The sequence below is a fragment of the Pelophylax lessonae genome (genome assembly GCF_965119305.1).
Source record: "Pelophylax lessonae genome assembly, chromosome: 7".
NCBI lineage: Eukaryota > Metazoa > Chordata > Amphibia > Anura > Ranidae > Pelophylax > Pelophylax lessonae.
The window spans coordinates 204260421-204278455 of record NC_138774.1 but is presented as its reverse complement, the minus strand read 5'-3'; the positions used below and the strand labels follow the sequence as shown (position 1 = coordinate 204278455).

Below are 18035 nucleotides of genomic sequence, written 5' to 3'. Positions count from 1 at the left end.
CTGTTCTTCTTCTCTTCTACTTTCTACAAATTCAATTCCAAAAAAAATTGGGACGCTGTGTAAAATCTACATAAAACAGAATGCAATGATTTGTAAATCTCCTAACCCCATATTTTATTCACAATAGAAAACATCAAATGTTAAAACTGCGAAAATGCACCATTTTAGGAAAAAAAAAAATAAGGTAATTTTTTAAATTGACAGCAACACTCCTCAAAAGTTGGAACAGGGTAACAAAAAGCTGGCGAAGTGGTGCTAACGGGGAAGAGCTGGAAGAATATTTTGCAATGAATTAGATTAATTGGCAACACATCAGTAATATGATTGGGTGTAAAGAGGGCATCTTAGTGAGTCAGAGTTTCTCAGAAGTAAAGATGGCCAGAGGTTCACCAATCTGTGAAAAACTGCATCTATAAATTGTCTAACAGTTTTAAAATATGCCCCTCAATGTAAAATTGCAAAGACTTTAAATATCATCATCTTCAGTGCATAATATCAAAAGATTCTGAGAATCTGGAGAAATCTCTGTGCACAAGGGACAAGGCTGAAACCCAATATTGGATGCCTGTGATTTTAAGGCCCACAGGAGCACTGCATTAACCGGCATGATTCTATGGTGGATATCACTGCATGTGCTCAGGAACACCTGCAAAAATCACTGTCTGTGAACACAGTTTGCCTTGCCATCCAGAAATGCAAGGTAAAGGTCTATCATGCAAAGAAGAAGCCATATCTGAACATGATTCATGATTCAGAAGAAACACATCCATCTTCTCTGGGCTAAAGCTCATTTAAAATGGTTGTTGCAAAGTGGAAAACTGTTCTGTGGTCAAACTGAAAGTTGACATTTTTTTTTTGCAATCCTTTGCATCGCATCCTCCCAGACTAAAGCGTAGAGGGACCTTCTGGCTTCTCACATCTCTAATGGTATGGGGGTGCATTAGTCGGTATGGAATGGGCAACTTGCCCCATCTGGAAAGGCACCAGTAATGCTGAAGGATATATCCAGGTTCTAGAGCAGCATATGCTCACATCCAGATGACTTTTTTGTTCTGAGATGCTCAACTGGCGCATCTTGAAATGAAAAATACGACAAAGACGACCAAGGATTGTTGAGTAGTTAAAATCCTATATCAGGCAAGAATGGGACAACATTCTTCTCCCAAAACTCCAGCAACTGGTCTTCTCAGTTCCCAGATGTTTGCAAAGAGTTTTTAAAAGAAGAGGGGATGCTACACCGTGCTAAACATGGCGCAATTCCAAATTTTTTTTAGATGGATCAGTATCAAAATTCACCCTTTTTTTTTTTTTTTTCCCCTAAAATGGTGGATTTTCTCAGTATAAACATCTCATAGGTTTTCTATTGTGAATAAAGTACAGGTTTGAGTTTTCCTGTTAATTTGCAGATTTTCCACAGCATTCTAACTAGGGATCAACCGATATCGGTTTTTCGTTGCCGATACCAATATTTTGGCCATTGCATATCGGTATCGGACGATATTTTGTACATTTAAAGTTTTGAAAAATAAAGACGATTTTTGACACAAATCTGGTACTGAACATGTGGGGTAGGTCTTTTAGCTGTAATGTGCGGTCTTCCCTTACCTCCCTGTCTGCCAGGAATCCCCTGTGAACCTAGTTTAGTGTCATTAAAAACCTAAAATCAACTTTATTAGTGTTTTTATATAATGTCCAGTGTGTGTTTTTGTAATAGAATAGTGGGAAATACCTTCATTACATCGCTGCTCTGGGCTCTCCTCGCTAATCTCCCACTCTGCTGTTTTCTCCTCTCATAGCTGTCAGAGGAGGATCTCCACCCCTCCCATCTGCAGTGTACACAGAAGCGTCGGGTATTAGATTAGAATAGTGTGAAATACCTTTGTTACATCTCACGCTTTGCTGTCCTTCTCTCCTCCTCCACTGACAGCTGGGGGTCACGGAAGGGCTAAGTGGCGATGTAATGAAGGTATTTTACACTATTCGATTACAAAAACACACACTGGACATTATATAAAACACTAATAAAGTGGATGCTAGGATTTTACATACACTAATATCCCATACATTAATATCAGTAACCTCCCTGGCCGATACTGATATATTGGGAAAAGTGCCTATCGGCCCTCGATATATTGGCCTTGCCGATAAACGGTCAATCCCTAGTTCTAACTATTTTGGAATTGGGGTTGTATAACTAGTCAACGTTTTCTGGGCATCTGACACTCCTGAAAGCCTTTGGTCTGTAGAAATCTTTGATAGGTTAAATGTCTGTTAGCCCCAGCTGCTGCCCTCCTTCCTCTAAATTCACTGCAGTGTGTCTCCTATCTCCTGTGATAGCCCTATATTAGAACTGCACGATTAACCATTAAAAAATGACAATCTTTATTCTAAGCAAAAAAAATGTGATTCTCCTTTTATCAAGAATCGTGCAGTCCTACCCTATATGTGCACACAACTGAATGGTAAACAAAGGCTAAACGGCACATTACTGCTTATTTTGGATTGTTTTCCTGCTCAGCAGAATTAGTATAGCTGCAGTGATGGCTTTTGTAGCTATACTATCTAAGATCTTTTTTTCTAGGTAAGAGTGGCTCCAAACGTCGTTCCTCAGACATCATCAGCCTTCTGGTCAGTATTTATGGCAGCAAAGAGCTTTTCATTAATGAATACAGAACCCTCCTCGCTGACAGATTGCTCCACCAGTTCAGCTACAGTTCTGAGAGGTAAATATAGGAACTTCTCATATTGTGTTGTGGGAAGGACAAGCCACTGATTATTCATTAGAAACCCAAGTTTTTTTTTTTTTTTTTTATAATTGATTGGTTTTACATTTTTACATTCATTAGTTCCTGACCACTCTCTCTACACTGATCCCACAAAAAGTCTACTAGCTGCTCACAAATTTCAATTACCATTAAAGATGTATGTATTTATGGCTTCTATCTATCTCTTATTTTAGAGAAATTCGTAATGTAGAATTGCTGAAGCTGCGTTTTGGAGAGGCTCAGATGCATTACTGCGAAGTCATGCTGAAGGTAAGGATAATGTCTGTTTTATATAATGCACTACAGTGCGCAGTAGTTTATGTGGAGACTGTGTGTTGTGCATACTGTATATGACTTAGCTCACAGATGATGTGCACTTAATTCAAACAAACTAATAAATCTTAAGCTATGTAATCTTTTACCTCTTCACCAATGGCTTATACAGGAATCATGTATGTTAACCCCTTAACACCGGCGCCTCCTGGCCCTTTAAAGGGTTGCTAAGAGGCTCGGCAGGGTTTATGATTATGTGACTGCCCTGGCTGGCTGTCACAGCGGTCACATGTAGCGATGTGGAGCTTTCCATTCGGTGCTGGCAACTGTGCTGGGAGCTCACAGGTATGTTTACATTTTGGTTCGCAAGTAATTTGATGTCAAGTACCACCCTCCGGTAGGCCTCTTATCATATTTTTGTGTTAAAGTATTCTTCTTTTTTTCTTTTTTTTATATTTCTTCTGTTACTTCCTTGTTTATTGCCTAGGCAAATTATGTCATACATCCCAGGAGGAGAGGAGGATTGGTTTTCTCAGCCAATCACACTCTCCTGCATGCATGCTTTAGTTAAGTGCTAACAAATGCTACGTGAATCATTTGCCTTTACTCAAGAAGGCCAGGGCCAGAAATGCTGGGGGGTTGTTTTTGAAATTGATTTTACAACAAAATAAAGCATGGAGACACGGAGTGATGGGGGGGGGGTGCTTTGAATATTCAAAATGAATAAAATAGTGTGTTTTGTTTGTAGTGCCCAGATGCAGTGAAAATCCACTTAAAAGAAATTTAAACATGCTTATAGTGGACCTTGCAGTTGGCAAATACTGCATAGCATTTTCCTCCAAATCTAGCCCCAGAATTGTAAGGAGTGTTCGAAATGGCAAATTGCAGCTGTGATCCAAAATGGAAGAGCCTCAAATCTTACTCCTGCACATTTTGCAGCATTTGGGATCTTCAGTTTTTCTGTGGAATCTGCAAAAACTTGGAGTAATGCCAAAAGGATTTAATCCTTCTTCTTTTTTTTTTTTTCCCACAGGCCTTGCAATTCTAAATGTTGGGCTACTATATAGGACTTAGCTGTTGCAGACCGTGAGGTCTAAGGCTGCTGGCATTTTGTATTTTTATCACAAAGGTGGGCTCCATTCATAAAGACCTAGATCCATATTCTACCTTGATGAGTTGGATAAATGGTTAAATATTTTTATATATTTACACGGTCTGTGATTAAAAACCTTTTTAAATACACAGACCCGAAGCAAAAAGAGAATACATTTGCATGGCTCAGCTGTGAATCGTAAAATCTTAAAATGAGAAGCAAGGTTAGAAAGCAAGTCTGTGCTCACCTAAATCTGCCTTTTGTTCAATTAAAGGTGTTGTTGTTCAGGATCACTTTAGCATATTTTGTCAAGACAGGTCCCCTTCCGCCTATCAGCTAAACTAGGTGGGGTTTTGTCCTGAACCAGGCATGGTAGAGAATGCCTGTAAAGTACAAGCCTATGCTTTTATAAATGTGCGATTTATTTTTATTTTTTTTTTTAGCAAAATTATGGCCACAGTTAAAGAATAAGTTTAACTTTCGTAACGTCTTACATGTTATACCCATATTAAGGGTGTAACCTGTAGCAAGTTATGAAAAGACCGGCCCACGCACCTCCCCGATCCCCACTGTGACAGCTAGTGGGGTTCTTCACCCTCCCTATTAGCTGCCACAATAAAAAAAAAAAACCGAGTCACTGCCGAGTCACTGATTGAACAGGATCTTTGCATGGAAAACGACAAGATCCGGCAGCCTTTGCGGTTGTCAGCTTGTATTTTTCAATAAACATCGCCGTGGTAGTTCATTCATGCTTCCTGCCAGATTGTATCTGCTTACCTGTAAGGGATGTATGGGAAAGCAAATACACTGGCAGATCTGCTGGAGACCTGCATGGCACCAGCGATCTGCTGATTGCTGGTGCAATGCTTTACAGGCTCAAAATAAGTAAATGCACATTTTTTTCACCAGTAAAAATATGTGCATTTATTATTGGACTTATTCTTTAAGCTATACTGCTGCTTTAAAGTCCCTTGGTTTCTCAGGGCTGCGTAAATATTCCTAGGGCTGTGTGTGGCACTGGTAGTTTTACGGCTTCTATAGTAGAAAATGTTTTTGTTTCAGGACATGGCAGATTCTCGCCGGATCAATACAAATATACGTGATGAGGAAGAAAAGCTCCCAGAGGAAGAGCGGCCTCCATTTAACCTGGTAGCAGTTATCCTTTCAAGCGAGTTTTGGCCAGCTCTAAAGGAGGAGAAGCTGGAACTCCCAGAGCAGATTAAAGAAACAATGGATATGTTCACTAGGCGATATGAGAAGCTTAAGGTAAGACCCAAGGTGAATTATCACGGTACAGATTTGATGATATTTGTCATAACTTACAACAAAGTTTGGTTCCTTTTTCCCAGGCAATGAGGACCCTAAACTGGAAGCACCACCTTGGGTTGGTGAGTCTGGATGTGGAGCTAGCTGACCGCACACTTTCTTTCTCAGTTTCCCCTGTCCATGCCGCCATCATATTAAACTTTCAGAATAAAAGTAAGTCTGCGTTCAGCACTGACTCGTTCCATGTTGAAATCCACCGTTCTATTTAAATTGATTGCAAAACCTCGTAGTCTATTTTGAAAAAAATGGGCAGCCCTTTCTCTGCTGCATCCTTTGTGGACACTGTGTACAATTTAGCTGGGTGACTGATTTCCCTGGCTGCCTGCTGTCAATTGATATGAACAGAAGAGTGCAGAAAATTGTAATTGTTGTAGCTTTCAGGGAATTCTGTAAGCTAAGAAAAGCAGAGCAGGGCTGATCTCCTTGCAGCTTAAAGCGGAGTTCCACCCTGGGAATACTTTTTTTAATCAAAATACCCCCGGGACAGTCAGGGCTAGTACATTCCACAATGGCTAGCATCTGATCTGTCCCGGGTTGCACTTACCTTTTAGGAGAAATACTTACCTTGAAAAAGTATTGTCCAGCGCTGCCATCTCAGGTGTGGGCAGCTTGAAGCCAGCGCGATCCTCTTCTGTGTCCTCTTCCGTCTTCTTCGGTCCCACGATGCACTGCACTGGCCCCGGCGTCACTTCCGGTGCGCGCGTCATCCCTCCACAGCTTCTGGGCATGCCCAGAAGCTGTTTAGAAGGGAATGACGCGCGCCCCGGAACTGACGCCGGGGCCGGTGCAGGCGCAATGATTCCTGGGAGCGATGACGTTCAGCTCGCAGGAATCATTGCAAAGCCAGGAAGTGAGGATGGGCCGTGGCCGCCGAGGGGAGGAAGAAGGAAGTAAGGTAAGTATATTTTCAATGCGATTATCCATTTGTTTTTCAGGTGACCCGAAGCGAGAAGATGGAGGTAAGTATAAATTTAGGGTGGAACTCCACTTTAATGTGTGTACAGCAATGATTGGGAAAAGGCAACCACATTCAAACCTTCTGCTTTTAAATAGGAGTAAAAGTAAAAAAAATATTTACAAAAATGTGAGGGGTGTGCTCACTTTTGTGAAATACTGTATTTGCTGGCTGTGCGAACACACGAACAGTGACGGACAGCTGTCAGTCTGTTGCTGCTTTGCACAGGATTCCTGGCCACAGCTGTCTGAAACCACCTGCAATTCCAACTGCAAGAATTGGCTGCCTTATCAAATTATCCTGTGCAAATGAGGCATCAATCTTGGAGCACACATGCTTATCCCATGTTAACTGCCACTTGATGTTCTATCTAGGTACCTGGACCTTAGAAGAGCTCAGTGAGGTGTTGAAGGTACCTGTTGCTTCCCTGCGGAGGAAAATGACCTTCTGGCTCCAGCAGGGTGTTCTCCGTGAAGACCCTCAAGGGACGTTTACAGTTATCGAGGAGGAGCAGAAAGACCAGGCGGAGAAAGTGGTCTTAATAGATAGCGATGAAGAAGGGGACTCAGCGATGGCTTCACAGGCTGATCAGAAGGAGGAGGAACTGCAGGTGAGAAGAGTTGGGGAATTAATTATGTTTAGAAGGAGCACTGGAGGGGAAGGTCTCTCATGTGGTCTTGAGCATATGTCACATGAAAAGGCCAGAAGGCAGCAAGGCACAACGGCAGCTTATCAGGACTGGAGTATACTATGAAGGAAATCTAAATAGGAAGAAGCACCTCTAAGTGTATCAGCCAAGAGTATTATTATAATAAAAACAGATTAAAATACAAACGTGCTGAAAATCAGTGGAATCTAACGGCTTTGGGTGTCCCTCTTTGGCAGCAGCAGCGGTGTCCCCAATCCTAATAGCCAACCAGCAGCTTGGATCCATGAGCTGGCAAGATGGCCGTGCAGTGACTTCCAGGACCAGCGTGGAGCACAAGCGGGAAGTGACCTCACACAGGACAGATGTTTTTTGGGTGGTCCAAAAACCAGACCTGTCTGAAGACTGACTCTTCCGGTGTGATGTCACTTCGGGGACGCTGCTGCTGCCGATGAAGGAATCGGTTTTATTCCGCTGATAGCCTCCTTTTCACCACATGTTTTGAGAGTGTTTGTTTTTTGGGGGATTTTTTTTTTTTACTGTTTTTATTATAATTAACTTCTGGGCTGCTGCACTTAGAGGTGCTTTCCTCTTCATTATATAGAGAATCGTTGGGTCTCAGTTGTTTCACTAGTTCCTAGAAAATGATTAGTCTGCTACTTCAGTCCCAGTCACACAAGGGCTGTTTCTGGTTTCTGTAGGCAATAGAAGTTCATCCAATTTTTCTTTTTATAAGGATGTTGGATTTTTCAATCAAGGTGTAAATCCAGGCAAATGGCTAAAAGCAGCTGTATTTCATCTGCCAAAGTTTGTGTAATTCTCTACAGATCTTGTGATTTAAGCACCTCTACCACACTGCACAGCCAGGCAGATTAACACCCTTATTTCCTTGTTTTTCAAAGCTACTTTTTATGTTACATTTCTGCTTGCTTATTGGGCTACAAATCAGTGTAGTCACCTTTTTGTCCAACTAGCAGAGGGGTGACCCAGGAACCTGTGAAGCTGAACCAGGAAGTAGAACATTTCATTCTGCCTGTACAAATCACGAGAATGGCTGAATCCAATTCAAGTCCTTTGGCAGATTAAACAATAAGCATGTTTTGTATTTATTTTATTTGTGTTTTGGGCTTTTTGCTTGGAGGTCTGCTTTATGTATATCTTGTATTTCTCTAGTATATCTGGATGGGATGTTGCCTGTGCTGAGGTTTGTGCAGCATGGTAGTCAGTACTTAGTAGATATCAGATGACCATTCTTCCTTTAGGTATTTAATCCAACTCTTCCTTCTGACTAGTTCAGAAATATTAATGTGTTAATCTTTGACATCTGCTCACCGCTACTGTAAAATATGGCTTTAAAAAAAAGTATGGCCAAACTATTTTTTTGCCATACTTTTTTTGGTCATAGGTCAGCTGATGTCACAGGGCCATTTTGAAAGGTTCCCAACATCGTCATGATCCATCCATATGCCTGACCGGCAGCTGGCTCAGCCACTGGGAGCCAGAGCCAGCTGCTTCAGCCTCCTCTCCTGCCTGGCACTACTGTTAACCCCGGAGGGGAAAGCAGAGAGCGATAACTGACAGTCATCGCTCTCTGCACAGAGCAGACTGAGAACTGAGCAATCAGCGGTTATGTAATTGTGGGGGTTTGTTATAGGCCACCCAACCGAAGGGAGGAGGTAGAGCTGGAATTTTATATCACTGTTGGGTAGAGTGGCAAAGCTAGGATCAGTCATCATATTAGGGGACTTCAATTATCCCGAAATTGACTGGGAAGAGGGGACTACACACTCACAGAAGGCCCGTCTCTTCATGGAAACCTTATAGGACAACTACATGTCGCAGTTGGTGGATTCTCCGACTAAAGAAAATGCAGTGCTGGATCTATTAATCACTAATGACCCAGACCTAATCTCGGAGGTAGGAGTCCAGGACAACCTGGGCTCTAGCGATCACAGGATGATAGCATTTAGCGTAAATAACAATGGAACATAAGGAACCCTCAACTTCAGGAGGGCAAACTTTCCCAAATTGTGCTCAATGATGGAAAGGGTAAACTGGGACCAAACCCTAGGAACACTGACCACGGAGGAAAAATGGGAATGCTTTAGGAACATATTAAACAAATGCATCTCGCAGTGCATTCCGATGGGAAATAAATTTAGAAGAGACAAAGCCAAACCTGGCTGGCTAAACCGTAATGTTAAAAAACGTATTAGGGGGAAAAAAAATGGCCTTCAAGAAATATAAATCAGAGGGCACAGTATCGGCTTTCCAGCAGGAGGCAAATAAGAAAAGTAAATACAAAATCAAAATGGCTAAAATCAACTTTGAGAGACAAATAGCGGAGGATAGTAAAAAAGAACCCAAAGAAATTCTTTAAATCTATCAACAGCAAAAAAACTATGACAGAGCATGTTGCACACATAATTAACGATGAGGGGAGGATAGTTACAGAGGACAATGAAAAGGCAACCGTGCTTAATGCTTTTTCTCCTCAGTCTTTACACAGGTAAAGGAGGGGTACACTGACCATGACTGTATGTTTAGCAGTAATTCACAGGACTTGCCGCTATGGCCAACAGGGGGTGAAATCAGGGAAAGGCTGGATAAAATTAACACAAATAAATCACCAGGCCCGGATGGCGTACATCCGAGAGTACTCAAAGAACTTAGTAAAACTATATCTAGACCACTGTTCCTGATCTTTGCTGACAGTATTATGACAGGAAATGTACCAGGTGATTGGGGGAAAGCGAACGTCATACCGATATTCAATAAAGGGCAGAGGTATGTCCCGGGAAATTATAGACAGGTCAGCCTGACATCGATACTATGTAAACTTCTGGAGGGGATGATAAGGGACTATATTGTAGAGTTTGCTAAAGACAACAACATCATCAGCAGTATTCAGCACAGGCGTTCTTGTCAAACTAATCTGTTAACATTCTATGAGGAGGTGAGCTGTGAGCTAGATAGGGGGAGACCAGTGGATGTGATGTACCTGGATTTTGCTAAGGCGTTTGATACAGTTCCCCACAAGTGCTTCATTTATAAAATAAGGTCTGCAGGCATTGACCACAAGGTTTGCTCTTGGATACGGAACTGGCTAAAAGGGCGTGTCCAAAGGGTGGTAATAGCGCACACTCAGGCTGGTCTGGGGTGGTAAGCTGGGTCCCCAAGGCTCAGTCCTGGGACCAACCTTTATTCATAAACCGCATTGAGGATGGGATCATTAGTTCTATATCAGTTTTTGCAGATGACACAAAATTGGGCAGGGCAATAACTACACAGCATGAGGCAGATATCTTACAGAATGACCTGAACAAAATAAGGCTCCATGTACACGGGACGCTAAAAAAAGTCCCTTGAAATGCTGGAATTTTTAGGACGTTTAAAATGTCCGCTGTGTCGCATTTGCACCCGCGTTTAGCGGGCGTTTGCGTCTAAAACCGTTCCTAGAGGTCAAAAAAATCATTCCCCTTTAAAATGGAAAAACGCGAGCGCTAAACGCGGGTCATCGCGCTCGGTCGCGTTTTTGCGTTTTTAAAACGCCGGGAAACACACGTTTGAACGCAAATAATTGCTTTCCAAAAAAACATCCCTGAACTCAACTGCCTGTAAATGATTGTAAACGGCCCTGTGTACATGGACAGATAAGATAACATAGAGGTGGGTACAGGGGCTTCTGAAAAAAACGCCCAACTGCTCCTAAACGACCATTTAGAATGTCCCGTGTACATGGAGCCTAACAGAGTGGGCAACGACATGGCAAATGAGGTTTAATTTGGAGAAGTGTAAGGTTTTGCACTTGGGGACTAAAAACATAAAAGCTCAATACACTTTAGGGGGGGAACCTTTGGGGGAATCAAAAATGGAGAAAGATCTGGGAGTCTTAGTAGAGGATAGGCTAGGCAATAGCATGCAATGTCAAGCGGCAGCTGCCAAAGCCAGCAGAATATTAGCATGCATAAAGAAGAGGATGTTTTCCAGAGATAAAACTATAATTCTACCACTTTATAAAACTCTGGTCCGACCGCTTCTGGAGTATTCTGTCTAGTTCTGGTCGCCAGTCCTGAGGACGGATGTGTTGGAGCTGGAGAGAGTCCAGAGAAGGGCAACTAAACTAATTGGGGGATTGGAGGACCTTAATTCTGAAGAGCTTCTACAGTCGCTTAATTTATTCTCCCTGGAGAAGAGACGCCTGAGAGGGGACATGATAGCAATTTCCAAATACCTCAATGGTGATCTCAGCATAGAAAAAAAGCTATTCAGTCTCAAGGATCGCATGAGGATGCGAGGACATACAATGCGATTAGAGGAGAAGCGTTTTAACCTCAGGCAACGTGGGGGGTTCTTTACTGTTAGGGCTACAAGATTGTGGAATGCTCTACCACAAGAGGTAGTTTCTGCGGGAAGTATGGCTACTTTCAAAAGACTCTTGGACATACATCTCAAGGATCAGAACATTAGGGGTATGAGATGATTGGGGTCACACACACCTACACAGGTTGAACTGGATGGACTATTGTCTTTATTCAACCTCAACTACTATGTAACTATGTATGTAATTGCTCAGTTCTCAGATGTAGAGCTGATGGAAAGCTGCAGCAAGGAGGAAAGGTATAGATGTACTATACTTTTTAGTATAGATTTAACTTTATTTTAAGTATAGATTTACTATTCCCACATTTTTTCTTTAGGCTTACAAAATCAAAAACCATGTCATTTTACCAGGGGTCCCCAAATTGTGTGCATGTGACTGGTACAAGTCAGGATTGATTCTCATTTTTTTTTTCTCATTCCTATTTTCCAGCTGTTCTGGACTTACATCCAGGCCATGCTGACCAACCTGGAGAGCCTGCCACTGGAGCGGATCCACAGTATGCTAAAGATGTTTGTGATGACTGGTCCTGTGGTGACAGAGATAGATATTCAGGAGCTCCAGGGTTTTTTGCAGAAGAAAGTGAGTGACCAACAGCTTGTGTACTCTGGAGGGGTCTACAGGTTACCCAAAAACTCCAGCTAACGTTCAGGCACCATGGTTGAGAAGCGCAGACTTTCTTCATCTTTCGTTTACCAGCATTTGAAACTGGTCAAGGACTGGGATCAGCACTGCAAATACCGGCACGTATATTGTGATCTGTCTGGTTCAGAGTTCCTTGTTTTCTGAATTTTGTGTAACTGGTTCTACAAAAATATATATGGACTTCTTCGAGTTTACATTTGATGAAGTATTGGTTACTCTAGACTTTGACAGTATTAACGGAAAATCTAAGCAGTCTCAGATAATGGGCCCCAGGTTTTGGGGAAGTTAAAATAGCTTGCCTGGACCAAGCTGGTCCAAACTGTTTGCTTCACTAACAGATGCAGCAGTTGTGTTATGGCAGCGGGATGGAGACCTCCAGTCTCGCTCTCAAAACAAAATCGATTCGGCCATTCACAGGAAGCTTAGTATTCTGTGAATGAATGTAAAGCTTCCTCTGATTAGCTGAGGTGAGAAGTGTGTGATTGACATCACAATCTCCACCTCCGCCAATCAGAGGGAGCTTTGTACTCTTTGATAAAATACAAAGCTTTCTGTGAATGGCTGAGAAGCGTTCAGCCTGCATCAATTTTGTCCTAGGTGTGGAAAGGTATGTTTTTGTCCCGTTGCCGTAAGACGGCGCTGTATTAATGTATGTAGCTGAGGCTTTAATTTATATAGCAAGCACAGCCTCTGAATGTGTTAGTGACGTAAATTGTTCCTTTGGCCCACCTTGGTTCAAACAGACTATTTAAACTTCACTGGAAATCGGCTTTAAAGCTGAACTCCAGGCAAATATTTAACACCAATTAATCTAGTTTCAGTATGTTTATATATGGTATAGATATGTTCTTGGATCTGTTTTGGTATCATCCCATGCACAGCAGCACTCGGACTGGAAGAGGAAGGGGCAGCAGCTGGAGCCAGTCAGGCTTTGCTGCATGAACATTTGCTGATAGTAGAAGCAAGCAAAGTGATGACATCAGTTGCAGTTGTTTCTCTGTTTTGTCACTGGCTGAAGGAGAGGTGACTAAGAAGGCAGACTAGACTAGACTGGAGCTTAAACAGGAAAATTGTTTTGACAAAAATATGGGCAATGCTATTGCTGACCTCCTGAAAATTCTAATTACATGGCTGTCATTGCTTAAGTACTTTATTTATGGAGTTGTAATAATGGGTTTGATTTACTAAAACTGGAGAGTTCAAAATCTGGTGCAGTTCAGTTCTGCATAGAAACCAATCCACTTCCATTTTTTTTGTCTAAGCTTAATTGAACGAGCTGAAGTTGGAAGTTGGAGGCTGATTGGCTGCCATGCAGAGCTGCATCAGATTTTGCATTTTCGAGTTTTAGTAAATCAACCCCACTGTGACAATTAACCAGCGAGTGAAGTCACAACACCTGATTCACATACCTCTTTCAGAACAGTGACTTGTTAACTTGTGCAAAAGAAGGTTGTTAGTGCCACAACAATGACAGATACCTTTATCCTTTGACGTGTTTCCATTAGGGGCTTCATGGATGCTGTGAGAACTTATGAAATGTTTTGTTTTGTACATTGTATCACTTTTGCACAAAAAAGAAAATTGATTTGTAATTAAAAATTACTGAAATGTTTTGTGTGTGATCTGTTATTTAAGATTGTTTTAATCTTCTACAGGTGATGTTCCTTTCCAGCACTGGGGGCTCCCAACACCTGACACCTAGACATAGTGTTAGCCCTTGTTCACATTAGAACGATTTGTCATGCGATTTGAACCATTCCTGGTAATGGCACCGTTACACTTTGCAGGGGCTGCACCGATTTGCAATAGTATTTCCTGCATTACTCTTGCTGATTTCGGGTGCGACTTCAATAGACATCTGTGCATGAAGCCGCACAGATGTCTTTCAAGAAGTACCTGCAGTCAAGCTGACCTGCTACTTTGAAATCGTGCTACTTCAAGTAACGTAGCACAATTTCAATGTAGCATCATTATGAACCAGGGCTGACTGGCTAGCACTTCTGTAAGTCAGATTGCATGCTCTGACAGCCGTTTCGCAGGTTAGCTTTAACATCGTGTTTGCAATTAAGGTGGAACAAAAATCATCTATACTAAACCTACATTGCGGCTTTGTAATGACTGCAAGCATCCTCACCAGTGCACCATCTAATCCTGATCCTTCTGGGTGCAGCATCTTCGATCATCTTGACTGGCCAACCTGTAATAAAATAACTCCTGCACATGAAAGTTAATTCATCTCGACACCAAGGCTTACTGAGAATGTACCATTCAGTGCACATTTTAAAGAAGCTCGCAAGAAGAAAAGACATAACGGGGTCTATTTATAACTTTTTTACAGCTTTCTAAGTGAATTAATTTAGAAAAATGTTTGACAGTTGTGTGAAAACTTTTATAAATAGACCCCTAAGTGTCTTTTTTTTTTTTTTTTGCAATTAAAAGCCTTCCTGTTTGCAAACCTTGTTTTCATAGGGTAAGAGTTAACTACTATGCTATGACTTTTTTTTTTTTTTTTTCCCCCTCATCCTGTGCAGGGGGTATGTAAATGTATACACATTGAGTACCAGGCTCAGAAATTTTACCCAGAAACCTGCCCTGGGTAAATACACACACTGGCAGCTACCTAATCTCTATCATTCACAAGTTCCCTTTAAAGATGACCTGCTTTGATAAAGTGACCGTGCTTGGTCCTAAAACATAAACTTAGTTTGGTGCTACTCGGTTTTTCTAGATAAACAAATATCCTTGTACATAAGGCAGGTCTACTGGTGAATATTATCTTACATATGCCATCTACATGGCCAGTGCCAAGGTTTCTTCAGAAGAAGAAAATGGCAGTGCTTACATCTGACAGAAATGGAAGTGATGTCATGACGTCACTTGCGGTCTCCCAGGATCATGGAGATGGCCAGGGCCTGTCTGGCCCATGACCATCTCTATGATAACCTGTCGGCACTGCCGGATCAGATCCTGGGCTTCCTGATCATATGGGAGTTCCCGGAGAGGCGTCAGGAGGATGTAATGTCCTCTCACGCCGTCTGTAAAAGCAATCCAGCACCTAGTTAGCTGCTAGGATGGCTTTAACATTACAGGGAATAGCTGGCCAAAAACAACATATCCAGGATGATACCTGTAGCTGCAGGCATTATCCCAATATAACCACTTAAAGTTTAGGACCTCCACCCGGTAGGAAATGGTTAAATTGACAACTTTGTGTAAAAAAAAAAAAAAAAAAATAATAATTTTCATTTTCTTTCTGCAGTTTCCAAAAATTGGGCCAAAAAATTAAGTTTACAAAAGACTTACCCATGTCTCTTTGCTTTCCGAAATATGGTAATTTTGTTGGTATTTCCACTGTCCTGGTGCTCCAGGGCCTCCAAAAATGTGATTTGTAGTCAGGAAATTAGATGTATAATTTATGTTCCTTAAAAGCCCAGAGGTGCTCCTTGGATTTTGGGCCTCTCTACTCATCTAAGCTGTGAAAGTGTCACACGTGGTATCCCCATACTCAGGAGCCATAGCAGAATGTGTTTTGGGGTGTAATTATAAGTATGTCCTTTAAAACTTTTTAAAATGACAACTTTTGTGAACAAAAAAACCCCACAAATTTTATTCAATTTCATCATTTTTCAAACAATCATGACAAAAAAACTCTTACTAAATAACTTTGACTCTCTGCTTTGCAAAAAGGGGTCATTTGTGGGGTATTTCTACTGTCTTGGCATTTAAAGGCCTCAAGAAATTAGATGAGAAGTCAGTACATTAGAACTGATTCATTTTCAAATATATACACCATAGTTTGTAGACTATAACTTTCACATAGACTACATAATATACACTGATGATTGAGGTTATTTTTTTACCACAGAAATAAAAACATAATAGTGCTTATATACCACCACGAAAACTCTATCTGTGTTAAAAAATAATTTAATTTGGGTACAGTGTTGCATGACTGAGTGTCATTTAATGAGTAGCAGTGCCATAAACTGAAAAATGGTCTAGACTGGAAGGGGGTGAAATGTCTGGGCTTGAAGTGGTAAAAAAGTATGTGGTGCACACGGCTTTATAGAGACAGTTTCTCTTCAGACAAGACAACATCATAAAGGATGCTACTGGTTGCAGAAGCAACAGGCTGCTACATCTTCTCCCTCTTTACCTGTTAGGGAACAACTTTTCATTTCTCCACTCCCTCGACCCTTACATCGAGACCCCCTCCAAACATGACTTCCCATCTACCCTCGGGACTTGGCATATAAGTCTGTTAAATCCTCAGACAAGCCTTCCTTTGCACAAGTTAACATGCGGTAAATAAATCACTCAGCGTTTCTTGGTCCAGTACTGGACACAGTTCAGACTAGAGTGCTCCTTCCACAGGAGAAAATTTAGACACTCCAGCCTATGATTCGGACTCTCCTGTCCATAGCCATCCAACTCTCCACTATGTATGAGCTCTAGTTCTGATGGTATCCCCTATGAAGGTAGTTCTATTTGCCAGATCTTTCTCCAGACCTCAACAAGAAAACATGCTGTCAATGTGAAAAGTCAGTTCACCCTCTGGACAGACTGATTGTTCCTGGTCAGGTGATTTAGGAATCTAGCTCTGGAGTTGAGGAAGTTCGTCTTTCCATCTGTTTGAGGTTCCTCAGATTGGACACCAGCCTGGGCAGGAGTATTGAGCCCCTTATCTATGCAGGAGATTTTCATGTTAGCAATATTGTCAATCAAAATCCTGGAACTTCAGAGGATTTGGCTTTCAATAATTGATGTTAGACCATCCTACTGAAGGGTCACCTGACCCAGTTTCAGTCAGGCCATGGGGGTGGTGCATATCAATCCTCAGGAAGCAGGGCTGTGGATAAGGGGATACCACCGGTTTTCCTGTACGGGGCCCAGGCAGCAGGGTGAATCGGATGTGAGTAGTGAGAGTGATTGGCACAGTAGGGGGCAATTACTGGAACCGATCCCCTGTATGTCTCTCTGCAGCAGCTTAAAGCTAGCTTCTTTTCCTCTCCCTCCCAGTGACTTTCAGCTGCTGCAGAAAGAGCCATACATGGGATCAGTTCCAGTAATTCTCCTCTGTCACAATAGGATCCTTCAGAATGGAGAGTGGGAGTAGGTTAAATATGTAATATTTACTAGCCCCTTCCTTTCCTAAATAAACACAATGAGTGATTGGTACCGATCATAACGAAGTAACAGTGTAAATGCAATAAGTTTCCCTCTGGCAGACACGCTTGAAACGCTCTGCTGTTGGAAAGTGCCCAGAGATGATAAGAATAGTGTTCCCCGACACTTTACAACAACATTAAAAATCCTCCACAGGTCTCGAGGTGTTGGTCATTAGATCCATACTGGGAACTTTCCCAACTGCAGAGCGTTTCAAGTGTCTCTGCCAGAGGGGAACTTCTTGGATTTACAAATATAAAAAAAGGAGCAAGAGGTCAAACACTAGTGGGTAATCAATCTCACTCACCCAGCGCTAAATAACAGAAAATTGATATAAAAACAAAAGCCCTAAAGTCTGAAGCTGCTGCTATAACCAAATGGATAATATATAACACAGGTGCAACTGATTAACTTAACAAGCCAATCTGTAACACTAGCAGCGCTAACATATATTGTACATAAATGGTTTAAAAAAAAAAATCATCAACTGAATGTCCATCAGTGATCCAATGCGCTTGCTAGAGACATGAATAACATTGAGCCAAAGAACAGTCCAACATTTATGTGCAGGTGACAAAGTAGGATAGAAGTGCAGCTAATTGCATAATCTGTGTGCCTCCACCAGCAAGCCGTAATCACCCATCAAAATGGAGACTCACCAGATCGATGTTGAATATAAGCCTGTAAGCATCACAGCTGATTCTTCCACCACTGGACAATAAGCACCCACAGCTTGGCTCTCAAATGGAAATCCTTTTCTCAATCGCCCATAAACTCATGTAGGT

At 41.8% G+C, this 18035-nt stretch overlaps 1 protein-coding gene across 1 annotated transcript in view; it reads left to right on the top strand.

Annotated features, from left to right (window-relative positions):
- The window catches only part of ANAPC2 (anaphase promoting complex subunit 2), a 31097-nt gene extending 18745 nt beyond the window's left edge, over window positions 1-12352 (top strand). The window contains exons 8-13 of the mRNA XM_082263908.1: window positions 2582-2723; window positions 2960-3035; window positions 5194-5397; window positions 5481-5610; window positions 6787-7022; window positions 11872-12352. Coding sequence (XP_082120034.1) covers window positions 2582-2723; window positions 2960-3035; window positions 5194-5397; window positions 5481-5610; window positions 6787-7022; window positions 11872-12084 — 1001 coding nt within the window. The 3' untranslated portion in view covers window positions 12085-12352. The remainder of the gene's footprint in view (window positions 1-2581; window positions 2724-2959; window positions 3036-5193; window positions 5398-5480; window positions 5611-6786; window positions 7023-11871) is intronic.
- Window positions 12353-18035: the final 5683 nt, after the last annotated feature.